At 40.7% G+C, this 17,263-nt stretch overlaps 2 protein-coding genes across 3 annotated transcripts in view; one reads left to right on the forward strand and one right to left on the reverse strand.

Moving 5' to 3' along the window:
• The first annotated feature begins 19 nt into the window (after positions 1–19).
• On the forward strand, positions 20–16,187 carry LOC118425618 (myb-binding protein 1A-like protein). Its single transcript, XM_035834579.1, has 14 exons — positions 20–242; positions 1,055–1,267; positions 2,273–2,404; positions 3,394–3,624; positions 4,161–5,313; positions 6,382–6,578; positions 7,101–7,277; positions 7,606–7,930; positions 9,562–9,726; positions 10,342–10,485; positions 11,660–11,835; positions 12,812–13,039; positions 13,695–13,810; positions 15,142–16,187. Exons 1-14 carry the CDS (start codon positions 57–59, stop codon positions 15,494–15,496), a joined length of 3,798 nt encoding a protein of 1,265 aa, XP_035690472.1. The 5' UTR covers positions 20–56; the 3' UTR covers positions 15,497–16,187.
• The window catches only part of LOC118425619 (GPN-loop GTPase 3-like), a 31,118-nt gene continuing 29,774 nt past the window's right edge, over positions 15,920–17,263 (reverse strand). For both annotated transcript variants that reach the window (XM_035834580.1, XM_035834581.1), the window contains one exon: positions 15,920–16,653. In XM_035834580.1, coding sequence (XP_035690473.1) covers positions 16,591–16,653 — 63 coding nt within the window. In that variant the 3' untranslated portion in view covers positions 15,920–16,590. The remainder of the gene's footprint in view (positions 16,654–17,263) is intronic.

Below are 17,263 nucleotides of genomic sequence, written 5' to 3' on the forward strand. Positions count from 1 at the left end.
AAGTAGGCACTGTATACTTAAGACTGCTTTATCCCTCGAGGCCCCGAAATTAAAACATGGCTACCGTGGATGAGCACATGGCCGATTCTGCGGGAATCGAACTTCGCAGACCGATTCGCAAGGAGATTTTAGATCTGTTCTGGGAGGTAGCAGAGCACCAGGACAAGAGGAGGTTGGACGCGGTGAAGAGACTGATAGGAGAGCTGAAGAAGACTCAGGATGAGTACAATGCGAGTGGGGAGGTGGGTGGTTGTCATGTGTACTGTGAGGTGCAAGTATGTAGTGATGTCCGTACATGCTCATAGTATCATACTACTTTCGCGCCTTTACGAAATATGGTGATACACTCCAACAGATTTTTGGGGGGAGCATGATACATAAAAAATTGTTTGGAGATAAGAGTTGTACTTAAAAAGGGCACGAAAATAGCCTCAGATCCAGAGCTGGTGTTCCATGGCATTTTCTGATATTTCGCAATTTATGGTAAATATGTATAATATATTCATATGCTCATATTGGAGCTAGCTTCTTAACATTTTGTGCACCAACTTTTTTATTAGGGGTAATGGATGCAAGCAAGCCCTTTTGTACATTCAACTATGTACGCGTGGGCGACAGGAACTGTGGGTACTAATATGTCAAAGTTTATGGCCCTTTAAAACATTTGGCCATTTTGCAGGCGCCATTGTTACGTACATTGAGACAATGGTCGTGACGAGACTGTTAACGTCTCAGGCATTCGCCCAGATTTCTTGTCGCCCGCCTGTGCATACTAGTATTACTTAGTCTAATGTGTGAAACTGAAAGGGCTTTTTGATTCACATGCATGCAAATATTATCCATAAAGTGGCCTTAGTAAAACATTCTTGCCATAAAACTAGATTCATAGAGGATTATTGCTCTAATGATAGTTATAGAATCATTATTTGCAAATTTTATGGCTGTCACCAGGTTTGACATACATTGTAAGTTACAAATGTAACTTCTTTTGCCAACGCTTGTCTTGTCTTGAGAATTTTTTGTATCTGACTTTTCTATATACCTTCTCTTCCAGAATGTTCCACCGTACAGCCCAGAGATCGGCTACGCTCTGAACCGACTTGTCCACGGCCTTGCCTCCAGTCGTAAGGTGGCCAGGCAGGGTTTCTCAACAGCCTTGTGTGAGCTGTTACATGAAGTGCCAGCCATCCCTGTGGAGGATGTACTTCAGCTCATCAAGAAAGAACTTCAGGTGGCGAGAGAGGAGAGGGGAGCTATGTTCGGAGAGGTACAGTATATGACTCATGGTTCTCCCCAGAATTTTTTTAGTATAGTGGAGGGGCTGGCAAAAATAACCTGAACTAACGCAATGCGCTTCCATAAAATGGGTTCATTTTGCAATGACAGAGGGTGTCAAATACTACAAGTATATTTCTGTGGACAATCTTGTGGACAAAAACTGTTGTAGTCAGATTTCAACAGTTTTTGTCCACAAGATTGAAGAGGCTATTCCAAGACTGTCTCCAAGACTCGTCCCTTTGTCCCTGGATGGAAAATTTGTTGGAACAGAAAAAAAGTCACCTGGTCCATCCAAAATAATCTAAACTTCATGACTTGCAACCAGGGTTGTAGCCAGTGCCCATACTTCCGTCCTTTGACGGAATTTTTCAGCTAGGGACGGAAAAATTTTTTGCCCATTCTGTCCTCTGTGATGGACAAAAAGCTATATGTAAATTCAGTAAAGATATAAAAAACTGATTCGCTTGTCTAATTTTCACCATAACAGATGGACAGCTTAGTTTACCAGCAAAGTCTACACCTCAAAATGCAGGAAATAGCATGTCAGAGGGTCTAGATTTTAACATTTTCCTGGACCCCATAGGAACATTGTGCTTTCAGCTTGAGGTCTCGCACCTTTGGCACTCGATAGGATTCAAAATTGAGGGGACGGAAAATGATTTCAGGCTGGCTACAACTCTGCTCTAAGTGATGAAAATGTACTTTTTCGTATGGCAAAAAAAAGTACTCACTTGAGCTCTAAGGCCACATTGACTTAATTATATAACCTGATGCAAGCTGGCAAATAAAAGAATTGACCCCAAAAAATCTTGCCTGCTGAAATCTCAGTGGTCAGAAAAGTTGAACGAATGACTTAACATACAGAGTATGATAAACATGTACTGAATGATAGATTCTTCTTTATCGTTCAGATTCTTCATTTTTGTTCTTTCACATCTTCTTCTTTGATCTGGGAATTGTTTTTTACATACATTTTCTTTTACCTCGATCCCAGCTGTTTGGTTATCTTGCTGTGGTGCAGAGTGGGAGACTTACAGACAGCCCATCAGAGACTGTGGTGTCTGTGTTCAAATCCCTGCATGGTCTGAGGAAACATAAACCTTATCTACAACACATTGGTGCTCAGGTATGTTGCGTTATGGGCTATTTGCTATATACTAATTAGCCTCTTAGTCTACTAGGCTTCCAATGTCAAGACATGTCACTTACTGTAGTTTTGGGCTGGCTAACTCCTCTGTAGTGTTATCTATCCGTGAGTGAGCTGGTCATCTATTTGGCCAAAAATGAAAATGAGTACCTAGCTTTTGTTAGGGGCATCCTCTTGGATGTGACCTAAAGATTGGACGTCCCGTTGAGTAGCCACAACTCAAGCATGTTACTAGTAACTTAATGAAGCCCACTTACTGAAGAGAGTAGAAATCCTTCCATGTCTAAGTTAACAGTCCTGTCTTGTGCAACTTTTATGTACTATAACTGAACAAACTGATGTACCTATTATTGGTTTACCAGTGTTGTGAGATTAAAACAAAATAAAACTTAAGACCAAACTTAAATCCAACCACAAAAATGCTTGTTTTGACTCCCACTCGCCTACTCTAGTACCCCCTTAACAAACACCTCAACTGCTTCATTTTCTCCCTTACATGCAAAAGCAAAAGCAGTCGATTTGGTCAGGTGGTCGGTTAGAAAAGTACTGACTCACAACATGCATAGTTTAAATGTTTTTTTGTGTGTGTTAAATGGCAAATAGCAAGCACACACACGTACATCCGCTGCCATCTATATTTTGAACATAACATCGTAATGGCAGTCAAAATCCGATGCAAACTGCCCAAATTCGGCAAAAATCGCGCTTGTCATCATTGAAAATCGATGACACCTCAAGATTTGAAAATGATGTGGTCATTATGGGCAGGGATTTGGTCCCAATTTTTGGCGGTTGTGGTCGCGTTGGCCAGGTTGTGTGAAGAGGTCGCTTAATTTGCTTACGTCAATGGGGAAATTTTCGGGACTGAGAAAAAGCGGTCGTAAAGGCCAGGTGGTCGCTAAAAAGAGGTGGTCGCTTAGGCAGTTTTGACTGTATTAGACTTTTTTCTGTTATGAATTTTCCAACAGGCCATAGCACAGATGTTCCAGCAGCTGTCAGAGGAGACCTTCACCCAGCACCTGTACCCACACATCAGGGAGGAGCTTCAGAACGGGTGGAGCACCTGCGCACCTGAAACCCTGTTCCTTCTGCTGAAAGTACAGCAGAACTTCCCCGGCGTGGTGGACAAGACTTTCTTGAAGAAACACTGGGGACACAAGGAGATCTTTCGCAAGGAAAACCTAGAGTCTTTGGGGCAGGTGAGGAAGATGAACCTGTATGTAGTAAGAGGTTTTAAATATAAAGATTTGAATGGAGACTTCAGTATGGAGTTTGGAGTGCAATACTTTGACATATGAGAAATACAAAATATCCAAGGGTGCGACCAAATTTGTCTGCTGTGATGAATTTTAATTTCAAGTTTCACAAACTGAAAAGGTGATATTTGCAAGTAACAACATAATGGTTACCTTCACATGGTCTATCCCAACAACGAACTGTTGGCAGTGTTGCTCTATTTTTTCTTCCCCAATCATATATTCGGTGACCAGCCTCTCCAGCTCTGTCCTGCCACTTTCTACATACTGTAATTGGACACCACAGGGTTTCTGCTAAACCTCCAGTAACCATGGTGACAGCTGTAACAGATCATTGACCTTACTCGTTGGAATGAAGGAATAAAGGAAGTAGCATAGCAAAAACATTATGTTTATTTTCCTTCCATGAAAGTTAAACACAGTAAGTTTTCAAAGTTGTAAGACTTGAGATTAAAAGGTATCAAATTGTTTCCTTTCAGGTTATCATGGCCTCGGCAACCGCCCACCCCAACACCCATGCCGTCTGTGTCCTAATCCTCACGCGTATCTGTAAAGACAAGGTTCATTTTCCCGTCTTCTGGGACAAGATCGTGGACAAGACCCTCTGCTCGGCCAGCCACGAGCGAAAGCTGCTCGCGTTTAAGTTCTTAGAACACGCCCTTCCCCTGCTCGACGCCGAACATATTTCTCAGGCCATGTCTCCGAGTCTGTTGAAGATGCTCATCAATAACTTGGTGTATCCGAACAGTTTTCACTCGGCGGCCGCGAAACAGCTGTGTCAGTACCTGGCGAGGTTCGTAAAGTCGTGCTCGGAGGCGGACCGACAGCTGGCCGTGTTGATGGCGCTGCTGCACAAACCCAGTACGATCCACTTCGACAGCGTGACCAAGACGCAAACCGTGGCCTCCATTGTCGGCGGACTGAACGCGGAGGCTGTACTGAGATACACCGCGTGGCTCAAGAAGGTGTTTTTGACAGGAACGGACTCGGACGAAGAGGTGAAAGAGGGGAGCATCGAGTCTCACCGTAGATGGGCGAGCAACCAGCTCGTCCACGTGGTCAAGAACCCCTCGCTAACCAGAACTGAGCAGTGGCTGTTAGACACGACAAAGTTTCTGTTTCTCCACGCGTTCTTCAAGATAAAGAAGCCCATAGCAGGCGACGTGGTTTGCGACAGGTCCCCCGCGTTCGAGCTGTCGCAAGAAAGTAGCAAGCTAGCGGCACAGCACTTCAACAGCGTGCTATCTACCCTCGGTACCATGCCTAGTTTTAAGCAGGACGGACCCAAACACGCCCTCCCCGGTACGCGATCCAACGGCGACTTCTGGGTCTACAGTTTGGTCCAGTTTGCCGACAGCCTTCTCAACGACACAGACCATTTCGAACCCCTAGTGCAGTTCCCAGAAGAGATGATGGAATCATGGAATGTAATGTTGAGAAACGTTGAAGCCATGAGAAAGAAGACTGCAAAGGGATGTAATGTGTCAGAGAGCTTCCAACTTCTTACCTTAAACTTGGGGATTCAGATGTTCACGGATGCAGATCAGGTAGAAGAAGTTCTGGAAGAAATCCAGACTTGCTACGAGAAGGCAACAGAGAAGAGGAGAAAATCACTCAAGAAAGGAGAAGAAGGTGGGAATGATCTAGCCATATACTGTAAATCTTGGAATGTTTGTGGTTATTTTATTTTTGCAGTGACTCTACCCAGAAATCACCTAAATATGTTATAGTTTATACTACAGTATTATTGAATTATTTCAATTGCAAGCTTATACTTTTTTTATAGCACTGCAAATTAATACCTCCTTTCCCAAACTAGATTTAAAAGAAAAAACTTGCAAAAATAAACAAATGTATAGTATGTGATTGTAGTTTACCGGGTATTTGACACAAGTCTCATTTCAATCCTTGAACATTATTTTTAAAACTATCATGTTTCTTTGTCCTTTGTCTGTCTCTTTATGTATGATAGAGTACTGTAAATGTTAAAGTTTTATGTCTGCAATTTTTATGGTGTTATATTCAGCGCAAATTTAAAACCACCGCAAACACTCCATACTGTGAAATTAAATCGTGAAATTAAAACTTAGACTTAAAGCCCGGGGCAGGGCTTATTAAATGCTAACAATATCTCTGCTTTATAAAGTTTATATTATCATCAACTGATGTTGTTATAATATTTTCACTAGCGTTTGTGTGTCTGTCTGTGTACAAGATAACTCAAGAAAGGTTAGATGGATTGGTTTCATACTTGGTGTGTTGGTGGGGTGTGATGAAAGCTGAAAATGATTAGATTTTGGGCCCCCTAGCGGCTTCCCTTGCAGCTCAACTTCCGGTTTTGCTATCTCATGCTCTGAACAAGCTATGGTCACAAATTTTGAGTATTAGATAGCTCTTGTGCTCAGGAATAAGTGACATAAGTTTAGGCCACCTAGCGACTAGTTTTGGGGTAGCAGGGGCATTTTTTGTAAAAAAATTCTAAAGACGTAAAGTGGATAACTCAAGAAAGGAACAACAAATTTTCATGATTTTTGGTATGTCGGTACCTTAGACAATGATGCACAAAATGAAATACTAATTATGCAAATTTGGAGTTAATTTGTGAATTAATGAGAATAATCTATCATAGCAGTTTTTTCAAATGTATCTCTTGTTGCATTATGAAGTTTAAAAGTACCAGCGTTTGTTATCGCCTTCCAGACGAGCCCCACTGGGTGGAGGTTGTCGTGGAGATCCTGTTGAGCCTGCTGTCGCGTCCGTCACACCTCCTGCGTACGGTCGTGGATAACGTGTTCCGCGCGGTCTGCCCCCAGCTGACCAGGAAGGGGCTGCAGCTGATCTTAGACGTGCTGGGTCCAAAGACCGAGGGTGATGAGGAGGGCCATGTCATGGTGGAAGTATGTATGGCTTTTATAAGCCTAGGAAAAAATGTTGTATTGACCCTAGAAAAACCTGCCGACCCTAGGCTTTATGGAAGGGTTGACCAAAAGCTGTAAGTGAAGAAAAAAACTGCTTGTCCTATCTAATGTAGGATAGATGTATCCACAGCTGAAATTCTAGCCATTATGCACAAAATTAAAGTTTGACAGAGAAAATATATGTCATCATGAATATCAGTTTTACTTTGTTCAACTGTATTGTGCCACTAAATTTTGGCCAGAATCTAAAAAAAGAAAGAAAAAAGAAACTCCTTACCTACTGACCCTATACTTTTTCCCAGGACTTAGACAAACTTCAGTAGGAGATTCTACAAATGTATTTCTTTTGCTATTATTTTGGATTGCAAACAACACTATACAGGATGGTACATCAGGTGGCGGAATGATGTTGTGCATTTAAGACACATTGACAATGCAAAATACCAAAGAACTATAATAAACAGTAACAAATTAAGACTTACAGTATATTCTATGTTTTAGGACTTACTTACAGATGAAGAGGAGGATGGGGAAGATGCAGAAGAAAATGAAGAAGATGAAGAGAAGATCAAGCTGAAGCCCAATGGAGACCTGGGGAGCGAAGATGAGTCAGACAGTGATGATGATGAGGAGGAGGAGGTCCAAGACGTGGATGAAGAGTTTAAAGCTAAGATCAAGGTTTGTGTTCAATGTAGTATTGCCAACATCTTCAATGGACAATGCTGACATCTAGCAGAAACGAACAGTACTGCATGGAAGATACTGCAGAATGCAAAATGTTTGCGGAGAGTGAATTTTCTGGTAGGGGGAAAATGGAATGTACACAGTTGAAAGTGTTATGCAAGGTTTTTCTCTGAAAGTGGAAATAGTTGCTGTGGTTTTAAGTTCACAGTAAAGATCTAGAATAATGAAAATTTCGTATTTTACAGTATCTTACTGCACAGTGTTTTCAGTGGCATTTTGTAAGGCTTTGTTTTCATGGTGTTCTTCCTACTCATATCACTAGGAGGCGCTTGGGAAAGCTGCCGCACCGCATGATGACAACGACGACAACGACGATTTGTCCTCCACGGCCAGCGGTGAAAGCGACCTCAGCGACTCCGCCATGATGAAACTCGACGAATCCCTCTCCAAGATTTTCCGCACTCAACGAAAGTCCACCAAAGCTACCAAGAAGGAGGCAAAGAAGCTCATGACAGACTTCAAACAAAGGGTCACTGACCTCCTTGACATCTTCCTTCGCAAGCAACCATCCAATCCTCTCGTGTTGGAGCTCGTAGAACCGCTGTTGAGGATCGTCCAAGACTCGTTACGGAAGAGCGAGGAGCACGGTTTGTTTATGTTTGTTTGTTTATTTTTGTGTTTATTTAGATCTCCATTAGACTTTACAATCGCAAAATCTATTCTTCCTGGAGTCCATTGACATTACAAAAACAATGAAATAACATAAGTCAACATGAGTGTACATAAGTATGACATGAGAAGAACTGAAAGTAAACTACTGTAAGTTCATTTATGTTCGCGAGCACTTAATTTCGCGAGTTTGAGCAAATCGGGAGTTCGCGAGATCTTTGAGTTCGCGAGCGGGTGTTTCAAATATTTTTCAAAAGTTACGATCCGGTACTATGACGGTAACGCGAGTGCCCCCCTCCCACCCACACCGCAACACCAGTCATGCAGTCAAAGGCGGAATTTACGCCTTAGAGTTCATAGTTACCCTTAAAACAATGTCTAAAGTTGGTGTACTCAATAAAAAATGTGTTTCTACCAAGCCACTGTCTCATTGTTGGGCTCATTTCGGCCTGTTTCGGTCGTGATTTGACGACAGCGCACGGAACGCAGCAGGGCCAATGACCTCTGTTATGTCGCAATCACATTAGCCGCATAGGTTGACGGGATACCCACGCCAAACAAGCGACGCGGGCGCCATTTTGAAATATTTTCGGCATGAAAGACGGCGCTAAGTTTTAAACTTTCAGCGTAATTTGTGGACACAAATTGTACACAAGAAGGTGAAGAGTTTATCTCTCCGATATTTACAGTAGTTCCAACTCAGAATTATGAAACGAACGTCTTTTTTTCGGCATGTAAGCGGAATTTTCTTTGCCACGTTTCTAGTCGTAAAAACCCCGCTATTATTGTTGTAAATCTTAGTTGCTGTAATTCCATAGCCATTACTTGTATTTTTAAAGACCAGTACTACTCACTTTTATTTTTTGTTCTGTTTTTAACTTGTAGAAATCTAGTTAAACTAGGATAATGTACTAGGTAGATTGTTATCGCAGCCATGTCACGGCGTATACGTAAGTTTTGTTAGTAAACAAAGCCGACATGTTTCTTTTTCCTCCAGTCGCCAGTGGCACATTTCTATACACTAATGACTCCATGTATCGTATATGTGTTGAGTCAACTTTTATTTCGGTTTGAAAAGAATAAATACTAGTAGTCTGTTATCAATTGAGTCTTGTCATTGGTATAAGTTGCTATCATAGTTAACACGTAGTTTCAGAGACTGGATCTTTTGGTCGGAGGGTGTGGGGAGGGGGACGATATTGAACATGCATGTTCGCGAGTAGATGACTTCGCGAAGCAGAGGTCTCAGCGAAATACGCGAACTTAAAAATCTCGCGAACTTAAATGAACTTACAGTAAATGTAAAATTGAAGTAAACTCAATCGTTGTAACAATGAATAAAATAACCAAGTGGGTGTAATTAACAAAAGAAATTAGCAGTATAATTAACTAAAATAAATTAGTGACAATGGTGGACTGATAATTATCCACAAACATGAGTCAATTAGTACAGTTGATTAGCAGCTACATGTGAACTAGATACAATTTCAGCTACCATCAGTCCTGTAAGGGTATGTTTGTGTTGATTTTAGTCTGAATCTAATTCATAATATGTGTTTTGAAAATGGAAGGTGAGGTTGCTTTAATTTGTGGTGGGAATGTGTTATAGGACTTGCGGAGAAGGTAGCGGGTCTCTACCGGAACAAGCTGTGTAAGATTAAGGACTATCCCGTGCTGGGGGAGTCCGATAGTGAAGAACTGCACGCGGTATTGAGTAACATCGTACAGGTGGCGTACATGGCTCCGTCTGTGTACCTGGTGTCACTGGTATCAGGTGAGCAAATTTTTTTGAATAATGTCAAACCTGTATTAGTGGCCTCCTTTGCATAACGACCACCTGGACATTGCGGTCACTTTTTGTCGGTCCCTTGGATTTTTCCCATTGACCTAAGCATTATGAAATAGTCTATAGCGGCCAGCTGTCCAACGCGGCAACGGCCACACAATTTCTGGTCCTGAAGATACAGAAACGCTGCCTATTGGCACCATATGGCGGCCAAGTTTAAAATCGTATTTTGCTAGGATTTGGAGTTTCCGATAGGTAGAATAGAATAGAATAGAATAGAATAGAATAGAACAGAATAGAATAGAATACAAGTCTTTGTGGGCAAATTTACCAACATTACGCATGATAATCTTAATGATTTTGGTACATTTGACTTTGGCAGGGTCAGTTGAATTTTGAGACAATCGAGACAATGTTACTTGGTGAGAAAGATTAGTTGATACTGAAAACATGTGTAACTTATTGCTCGTGGACAATTGATCAGCATTTTGTATCTGCTGAAAGAAAAATTAAAGAGGGAGGGGGGCAACTCTATTAAGCTTGGTAATGTTGTCATTCTGTTTTCATAGCATGTGGTGTCATGTGTTATTTTTCCTTGTCTAGCTGGCTGCATGTTTCTGTTGAGAGTGTTACGAGGGAAGACATCACTTGCTGAACCGTCGCCTGTCAAGACTAGGTCCAAGAGGAAGAAAGAGAAACAAGCAGAGGACAAGTCCACAGGCCCAGAGGACCCAGCCTTAAAGACTGGTAAGGGAAAAATGTTCAGTTGGAAATTTATAAGTAATCTTTAACCCTCTTGTGATTTTGGCTTCACTGTATGTACATATAGAGTTTTGGTTCAGTTTTTCAGAGTTGGTATACATATACCAAGCTGGTGTGTTACGCCGAAGGGCGGTTATACTGGATATATAGATACAGATACAGATAAAGTGACTGTCATAGGTCAGACCTGTAAGAATGATAGGAAGTGAGGTGGAAGAATTAGTCATTTATCATCAAACATACATGTATAACAGACATTCCAGGTCATGGGGTCAATGGAAGGTTCTACTAATTCATGGGAATGTTAATGTTTTTGGTCTGCCTGTTTGTGTTTTCTCAGTTACGTGTTTTCAATGCTTGTATCATTGATCATGGAGACTCAGTGAGGAGTGGCAGGAGCTGATCACTGGGCTCATATCATTAATCAACCTTATTTTAATAGTCAATGAACTACAATAAAACATGACATTTGAAGAACACTATATAGTAAGTGTTTCACAGAGGCATGAGCTCTTTGAACTCTAACTTGCTATCATGTTTTGCTACATTTCTACCCCAGACTTTTTGTGCTGTCTGTAACATTTGAATGAAGCTTTTACCTCTTCAATGATAGTAATTAGTCGTTTTTTTATCCTTTAGGACATATTGATGTGCTCTGAAGGTAGTGGAGTTGTACTTGAGCGCTCTGGAGAACTTAAGACTAGTGTACAGTAGATGTCAGTAATCTCCAACCACAGCCTTTTTCCCCTATCCTATAGGAGACATTGATGTGCAGAAGGTAGTGGAGTTGTACAAGAGTGCTCTGGAGAGCTTAATGACTAGTGGGACTGTCACAGTAAATGTCAGTAATCTCCAACCAGAGTCTTTTTCCCAATTGGATATCCTATAGGCCATATTGATGTGCAGAAGGTAGTGGAGTTGTACAAGAGTGCTCTGGAGAACTTCATAAGTAGCAGGACAGTAGATGTCAGTAATGTCTAACCAGGTCTTTTTCTCTATCCTATACGGCTATAGGCTATATGTTCAGAAGGTTGTGGAGTTGTACACGAGTGAGAACTTAATGACAAGTGGAACAGTACACAAGTGCTCTGGAATGCTTTATGACTAACGGGACAGTAATCTCCAACCAGAGTCTTTTTCCCAATTGGATATCCTATAGGCCATATTGATGTGCAGAAGGTTGTAGAGTTGTACAAGAGTGCTCTGGAGAACTTCATGACGCGGCGGGACAGCCACATCCACGCCGTGCTGTTCGAGGACCTGGTACAGCACTTCCCTGTCCTGGGCTGGCAGCTCGCGGAACAGCTCACTGCCTACATCACCACGGGGGTGCAGGTACTGTCTAATCCGATAAAATAACCTGTGATCATGATAGAATCCATAGTTGTGCTTTCTGAGTTTTATTCCAATACAGAAAGACGCACTCATTCAATCCATCACGCCAACCTTCATGAGATGACATTTTGGATACCAGAAGAATCAAAGGCAGAGCTTGAAATACTTTTTTCTGCATACCTGCACTGGTGCGGGTAACATCGAAAATTACCTGCACCCAGGGCTCTAGCCAGAGTCCGTTTTTCCGTCAATTGGCGGAAATTTGCTACGTTTGACGGAAATGTTTTTAAACCAATCCGTCAACCTTGACGGACAAAAAATCTTGTTGGAAGCTACAGGCGGCTTGGGGACGCTGTCCACGGTCGGAAAGTGTGTTTTGCTATTGTTATGATTGTTGACATAGTGTGTCGGCGCCCTTTCGCATACGATAATCTAATTAAAAACCCGTTTTCCAAGGTCTCAGTTCCGTCGTGCTATCATAATTTTTGCAGTTTTCGCGACAATGGGAATTGGCTGACGGAAAAAAATTTCGAGCTGGCTAGAGCCCTGCCTGCACCAGACAAGTTTTACCTGCACCACTCTGAACTTAAGAATTGTGAATCATACTAAAATTGTTCAGGAACCATGCATTGCTATTTTTCTTTCATACTTTATCAATGCAGCTAATAACAATCCATACACAACTACATTACAGGACATCTATATACAAAACCTAGTACTTAGACCAGTGCCGGTTAGGTGCAGGTAGACACCAAAAATACCTGCACAGCTCCAATTTTACCTGCACTAACCTGCATATGCAGGTGGTATTTCGAGCGCTGAAAGGTGTTTCTTTTTGCATTAGAACAAAGCTCAAATTGTAAAACCAAGGTAATCCTTTTTACTTAAACTGAGAACTAAAAAATGTTGGAGATTTTACTGTCGTCGTGTATTTGAATTTTGAAAGTCATTGGAGTATTGGTGGTCCCTTTTCCAGATCTACCGCCGCACGCAGGCCTGTCACCTTCTCCTCAGACTGATGAACACCCACCAGAAGCCGCCCGACTCGCAGCAGTGGGCCGCGTTCGTCTCGGGGCTCTCCGAGAAAGTAGGAGAGGTTCTGCACGGGGTCAGTCAGGGCGTCACTGAGGCCAAGCCCAAATTCCTGCAGGAAGTGTTGAGGACCCTTCAGGCACTGATTAAGGCTGTGGAGGGCGACTGTAAGGTGAGGGCCCCATTTTTTGAGAATATACAATTTTTAGCCCTCAGCTTGAATAAAAGTTAAAAGTTAATCTTTGTTCCTTTTGATTGTTCAGAATTTTAAGCACAAGTAGAATGCTTTACTCATGTTTTCTTGATTATTATAATAGTCATATGGCTGTATTATGTTTCTAGTTTTTTAAATTCTTAGTACTTAACTCTCGTTGTACATTGTAGTTCTATCAGTCAGGTTTTAACTCTGTGTGTGCTAGCTACCTCGTTTGAAAGCAGCATTCAATTCAGCATGCAAAATGCTTTTATGTAAACAATATTGAAAGACAAATGAATCTCTACAGCTTGATAGAATTCTATGATTTGCTTCCAGACGTTTTGAGTGGCGTCACTAGAATGAATACAGAAGACTCAAAATGTAAATCTCCGTATCTTGTACTGTTGCAGAGATTGAATTGTATTTAATATTTATTCATTCATTCATTCTTGTGAGGAGCTAGGAGGGTAAAAGAGATGCCCGAATGTATTTTTTGACAGAAAGATCATTGACATTTAATAATCTTTAGCTCTAAAGTGTTACTTGTGTCTAGACTACATGTCTTCAGTATTCAGTTCCAATGTCTGTAAGCATTCAGCATCAGTGACTGAATTGTCCTCTCTTCTCACAGATGTTGAATGACCAACTGGTGGACGCTGTACAACACTTCAGCCAACAGGAGGTGGCCACGCGGTCCAGCGTGATCACGGGACTGTGCAAGAACTGTCTCAAACTGATGGGGCACAGGTAGGGCCAACTCTTAAAACTTACTGTAAATGCAAAGGCTTTTGCAGTGGTTTAATCCCTGTGAACTTTAATGCATTTACAGTAACTTGGTTTTCCTCTCTTACTTTCCTACTGATTTTGTGTTAAGGGATATCCCTGTAGCACAACTGGTAGTAACCTTACAGTTGAGCTCCTGTCCTGGTTCCAATCTTGTTGGGGCTGCATTCATCTTTTGGAAGGGATGTAAAATGGGTTCCATGTTCTACGAGGGCGATTCAAAAAGTAATGCCACTGGTTTTATATAAGGCTCATGTTTTCATCGAATGAGCTGAAATTTGGCACAAAGGTACAATAATATATCCTCTTGAGATTGACATATCTCAATTTGTTGTTGAAATTTTTTTGAGTGACTGAGTTGGGTTCAAGATGACCACACCCCTGTTATCCCGTCGGAAGAAATTAGAGAGTTAATTAACGTGCAATTGATAATGTCTCTAAATCACTTGTAGCTATTGTAAGAAACTGAAATTGAACATGTATCAAGTTGCACTTCTCTGTAAGCCACATGCCTATTTTAATTTTGTAAATACAGCCATTTATTATTTTTTCGTTCCTGGTGTGAAGTGAGGTCGTCAGGGTCGTAATTAGTGGTGGATTAGGGGTGAGCTGCTTAAAGTGTCCATAACCGACTTTTTTATTAACTGAGAAAAATCAAACTTAAGACACTTCTTGATCTTGAAACAGTTAATAATTGTGCCAAGTTTCGCATCTTTTGGCTAATGGAAAAGCAGTCTACAAAAACCTTTATTCAACAAACCACGTATTTGGCTATTAATCAAACTGTCTGTAATATAGCAACTTGCTCCATTCTAGTGGCTGTATAAGATGAACCATTGAGAGTTCAAACATGAAATTTGGCATGTAATCTATAGATACATTTGTTCTTGTACAGGTGAAATTTCAGTTTCCTACAATACTCTTAAAATGGTAAGATCTAGGGGAACTGATCTCCTGACAAGCTTTTAAGAGTTTGGTCATCTTAAAATCATCTCAGTTGCTCATAAAAATCTGAACCACAAATTGAGATATCTCAATCTCAAGAGGATTAATAGTCTTGTACATTTGTGCCAAATTTCAACTCATTCGATGAAAAGATGAGTTTGTTATAAAACCAGTGGCATTACTTTTTGAACCGCCCTCGTAGGAGGTACACATTAAAAACTATACCCTGCTACAGAAACAGCAAGGTAACTTGCTAACCTGTGTGCCACTGGACACTACAAGGGTTTGTGCAAATAAACTGATTTGAACAAATTGTAAGTTGTTTCTGCTTTTATTTGTGAATTTTCCAGCACAAATCTACCAACTGGCAAGAAAGGGAAGAAGAGGAAGGTGTCATCAGACAGACAGGCCCCTGAAGACCAGTCAGAAGAGACCCCTAGCAAGAAGACAAAGAACTCCAAGCAAACCTCACCCGATGAAGTCAATCTTTCCATCACAGTCAATAACAATGGACATGAAGCTTCTGATGCAATGAAGCAAGAGAAACATAAAATGAAACAGAACAAGTCAGACAAAAGGAACAAGATCGCACTAGAGAATGTTAAATCTTCTAATGTAGGGCAAGTTTTAGAGAATAAAGCAGCTAAGAAAAAGCAGAAATTTACAAAAGTAAGGAACAAACCCCAAAGTGTGTCTCAAAACTGATTTCTTTGATGTACAGAAGTTTTGTTCGTAATTCTTTTGATAATTGTTGTAAGTTTGTAACACTACAGACTGAAGGTACTTTGTAAAATTAATTTGTAACAGTAGAAGCTCCTTATAAAAAAAACTTATGTAAATATTAACAGTTGCTAGATAAAATAGGTCAGTATTTATCATATCCCTTGGTTTCAAAATTTTTTTGAGATTTTTTGGCTACATTTCACGGTATCACAGTATGAGAACCACTTCCAGAATAATGGTCTATCAGTGCATTGCATTTATGATATTGTTATATTTATTTGAAAAATCATTTTAGAACTTTCAGATGTAGCTAATTAAATCCTTTCTTATCTAAGTAACGTCTATTTTGTAATAATACTTCAAAGTATAGACAAATCTTGTTCTGAGAAAAAAGGCATGTCCACATAATGTTTGAGATCTTTATTCCCATAATGTTCTTAATAGTGTATTCTGAAAATGTGACAAAGGAGATATTTTCCATCTAATAGTGTTGTTAACCAGGGCTGTTTCAAGCTTTTAATATTTTCCCCATCCCACTCATTGTTTAGGAGCCCAAGTTGTTGTTCAATCTTGTCATTTTCATTCTCCTATGCAAAGGCGAAACAGAGTCGTCAGAGGGACTCCATCTGTTTTCAGGAATAAATGACTGACGGTACTCTGCTATAGGAGAATGGTCATTTTAAGCTAATACATTTTCATATCATGGAGTTCAGATTTTTTTTAACGAAGGGGTGAAATTTTCGTCCCAACAATCAAATTTCTGTACTTGGAAAGAGAGATGGTCCTGAAGACAGCCCTGGTACAAAATATAATAGTATACAGACAGTCCACCTACATACTTACTGTTCAATATGCAGAGGATTATCACTGACACTTTCTTCTGGGTTATAAAAACATGATCTCTTATGAAGTCTCACTCGTCATTTAAAGACTGATGCTAGTGACAGTTTTCAAGTCCTTTCTAAAGCTTTCTCTGCCAAACAGACCTGTTGTAAATGTAAACAAAAATGCTAGATGGAGGAACATTGTAGTTGGTATCAATTTCTCCATAGAACTATAATCTTGTTCCCAGGATATCAGCTCTCCTCCCCAGGGAATCCACTGTCTCTTCCATCATCGTCATCATCGTCAGGTAGTTCCTGTGAAGTAGAGAACAAGATTGGATAATAATGTTCTTTTTTCGAAACCTGGATCTACGAACAATAGCGAGTCAACTTTTTGGCGACTGTCACCTTCGTCAGGGCAATCCTGACTGGTACTATTCCACACTGCAGCTTAGGTGTTGCTGCTATAAACAGGGTTCGAAATACTGTGCAGGTAACATTGAAAATTACCTGCACCAGACAAATTTTACATGCACCACTCTGAATGTAGGAAGTATGGATCATACTAAAATTGTGAAAAAAACATTGCTATTTTTTCTTTTATACTTTATAGGCGGTAACTGTCAATGCAGCTAATAACAATCCATATACACCTAGTATTATACATAATGTATAAAACCCAGTACATGGACCAGTGCAGGTAGACACCAGAAATACCTGCACAGCTCCAATTTTACCTGCACTAACCTGCATATGCAGGTATTATTCCGAGCCCTGTATAACAATAACATAAAGACCTGTTCATACATGCAGTCCCAAACATAATGTCACACAGGAATGATAGTTGTCATATTAAAAAATAAATATTGTCCAGCAGCGATAAATAAATTGCTAGCAGTGCCAGCTAGTCAGAATTGCACAGAGG

The sequence above is a fragment of the Branchiostoma floridae genome, chromosome 11 (genome assembly GCF_000003815.2).
Source record: "Branchiostoma floridae strain S238N-H82 chromosome 11, Bfl_VNyyK, whole genome shotgun sequence".
Lineage (NCBI taxonomy): Eukaryota > Metazoa > Chordata > Leptocardii > Amphioxiformes > Branchiostomatidae > Branchiostoma > Branchiostoma floridae.

Excerpts from the sequence above, each read along its gene's own strand:
- LOC118425618 (XM_035834579.1), top strand. The coding sequence starts at position 57 with ATGGCTACCGTGGATGAGCACATGGCCGATTCTGCGGGAATCGAACTT. Across the intron at positions 3,625-4,160 it reads ACCTAGAGTCTTTGGGGCAG|GTTATCATGGCCTCGGCAAC; the intron begins GTGAGGAAGATG and ends GTTTCCTTTCAG. Across the intron at positions 7,931-9,561 it reads ACGGAAGAGCGAGGAGCACG|GACTTGCGGAGAAGGTAGCG; the intron begins GTTTGTTTATGT and ends AATGTGTTATAG.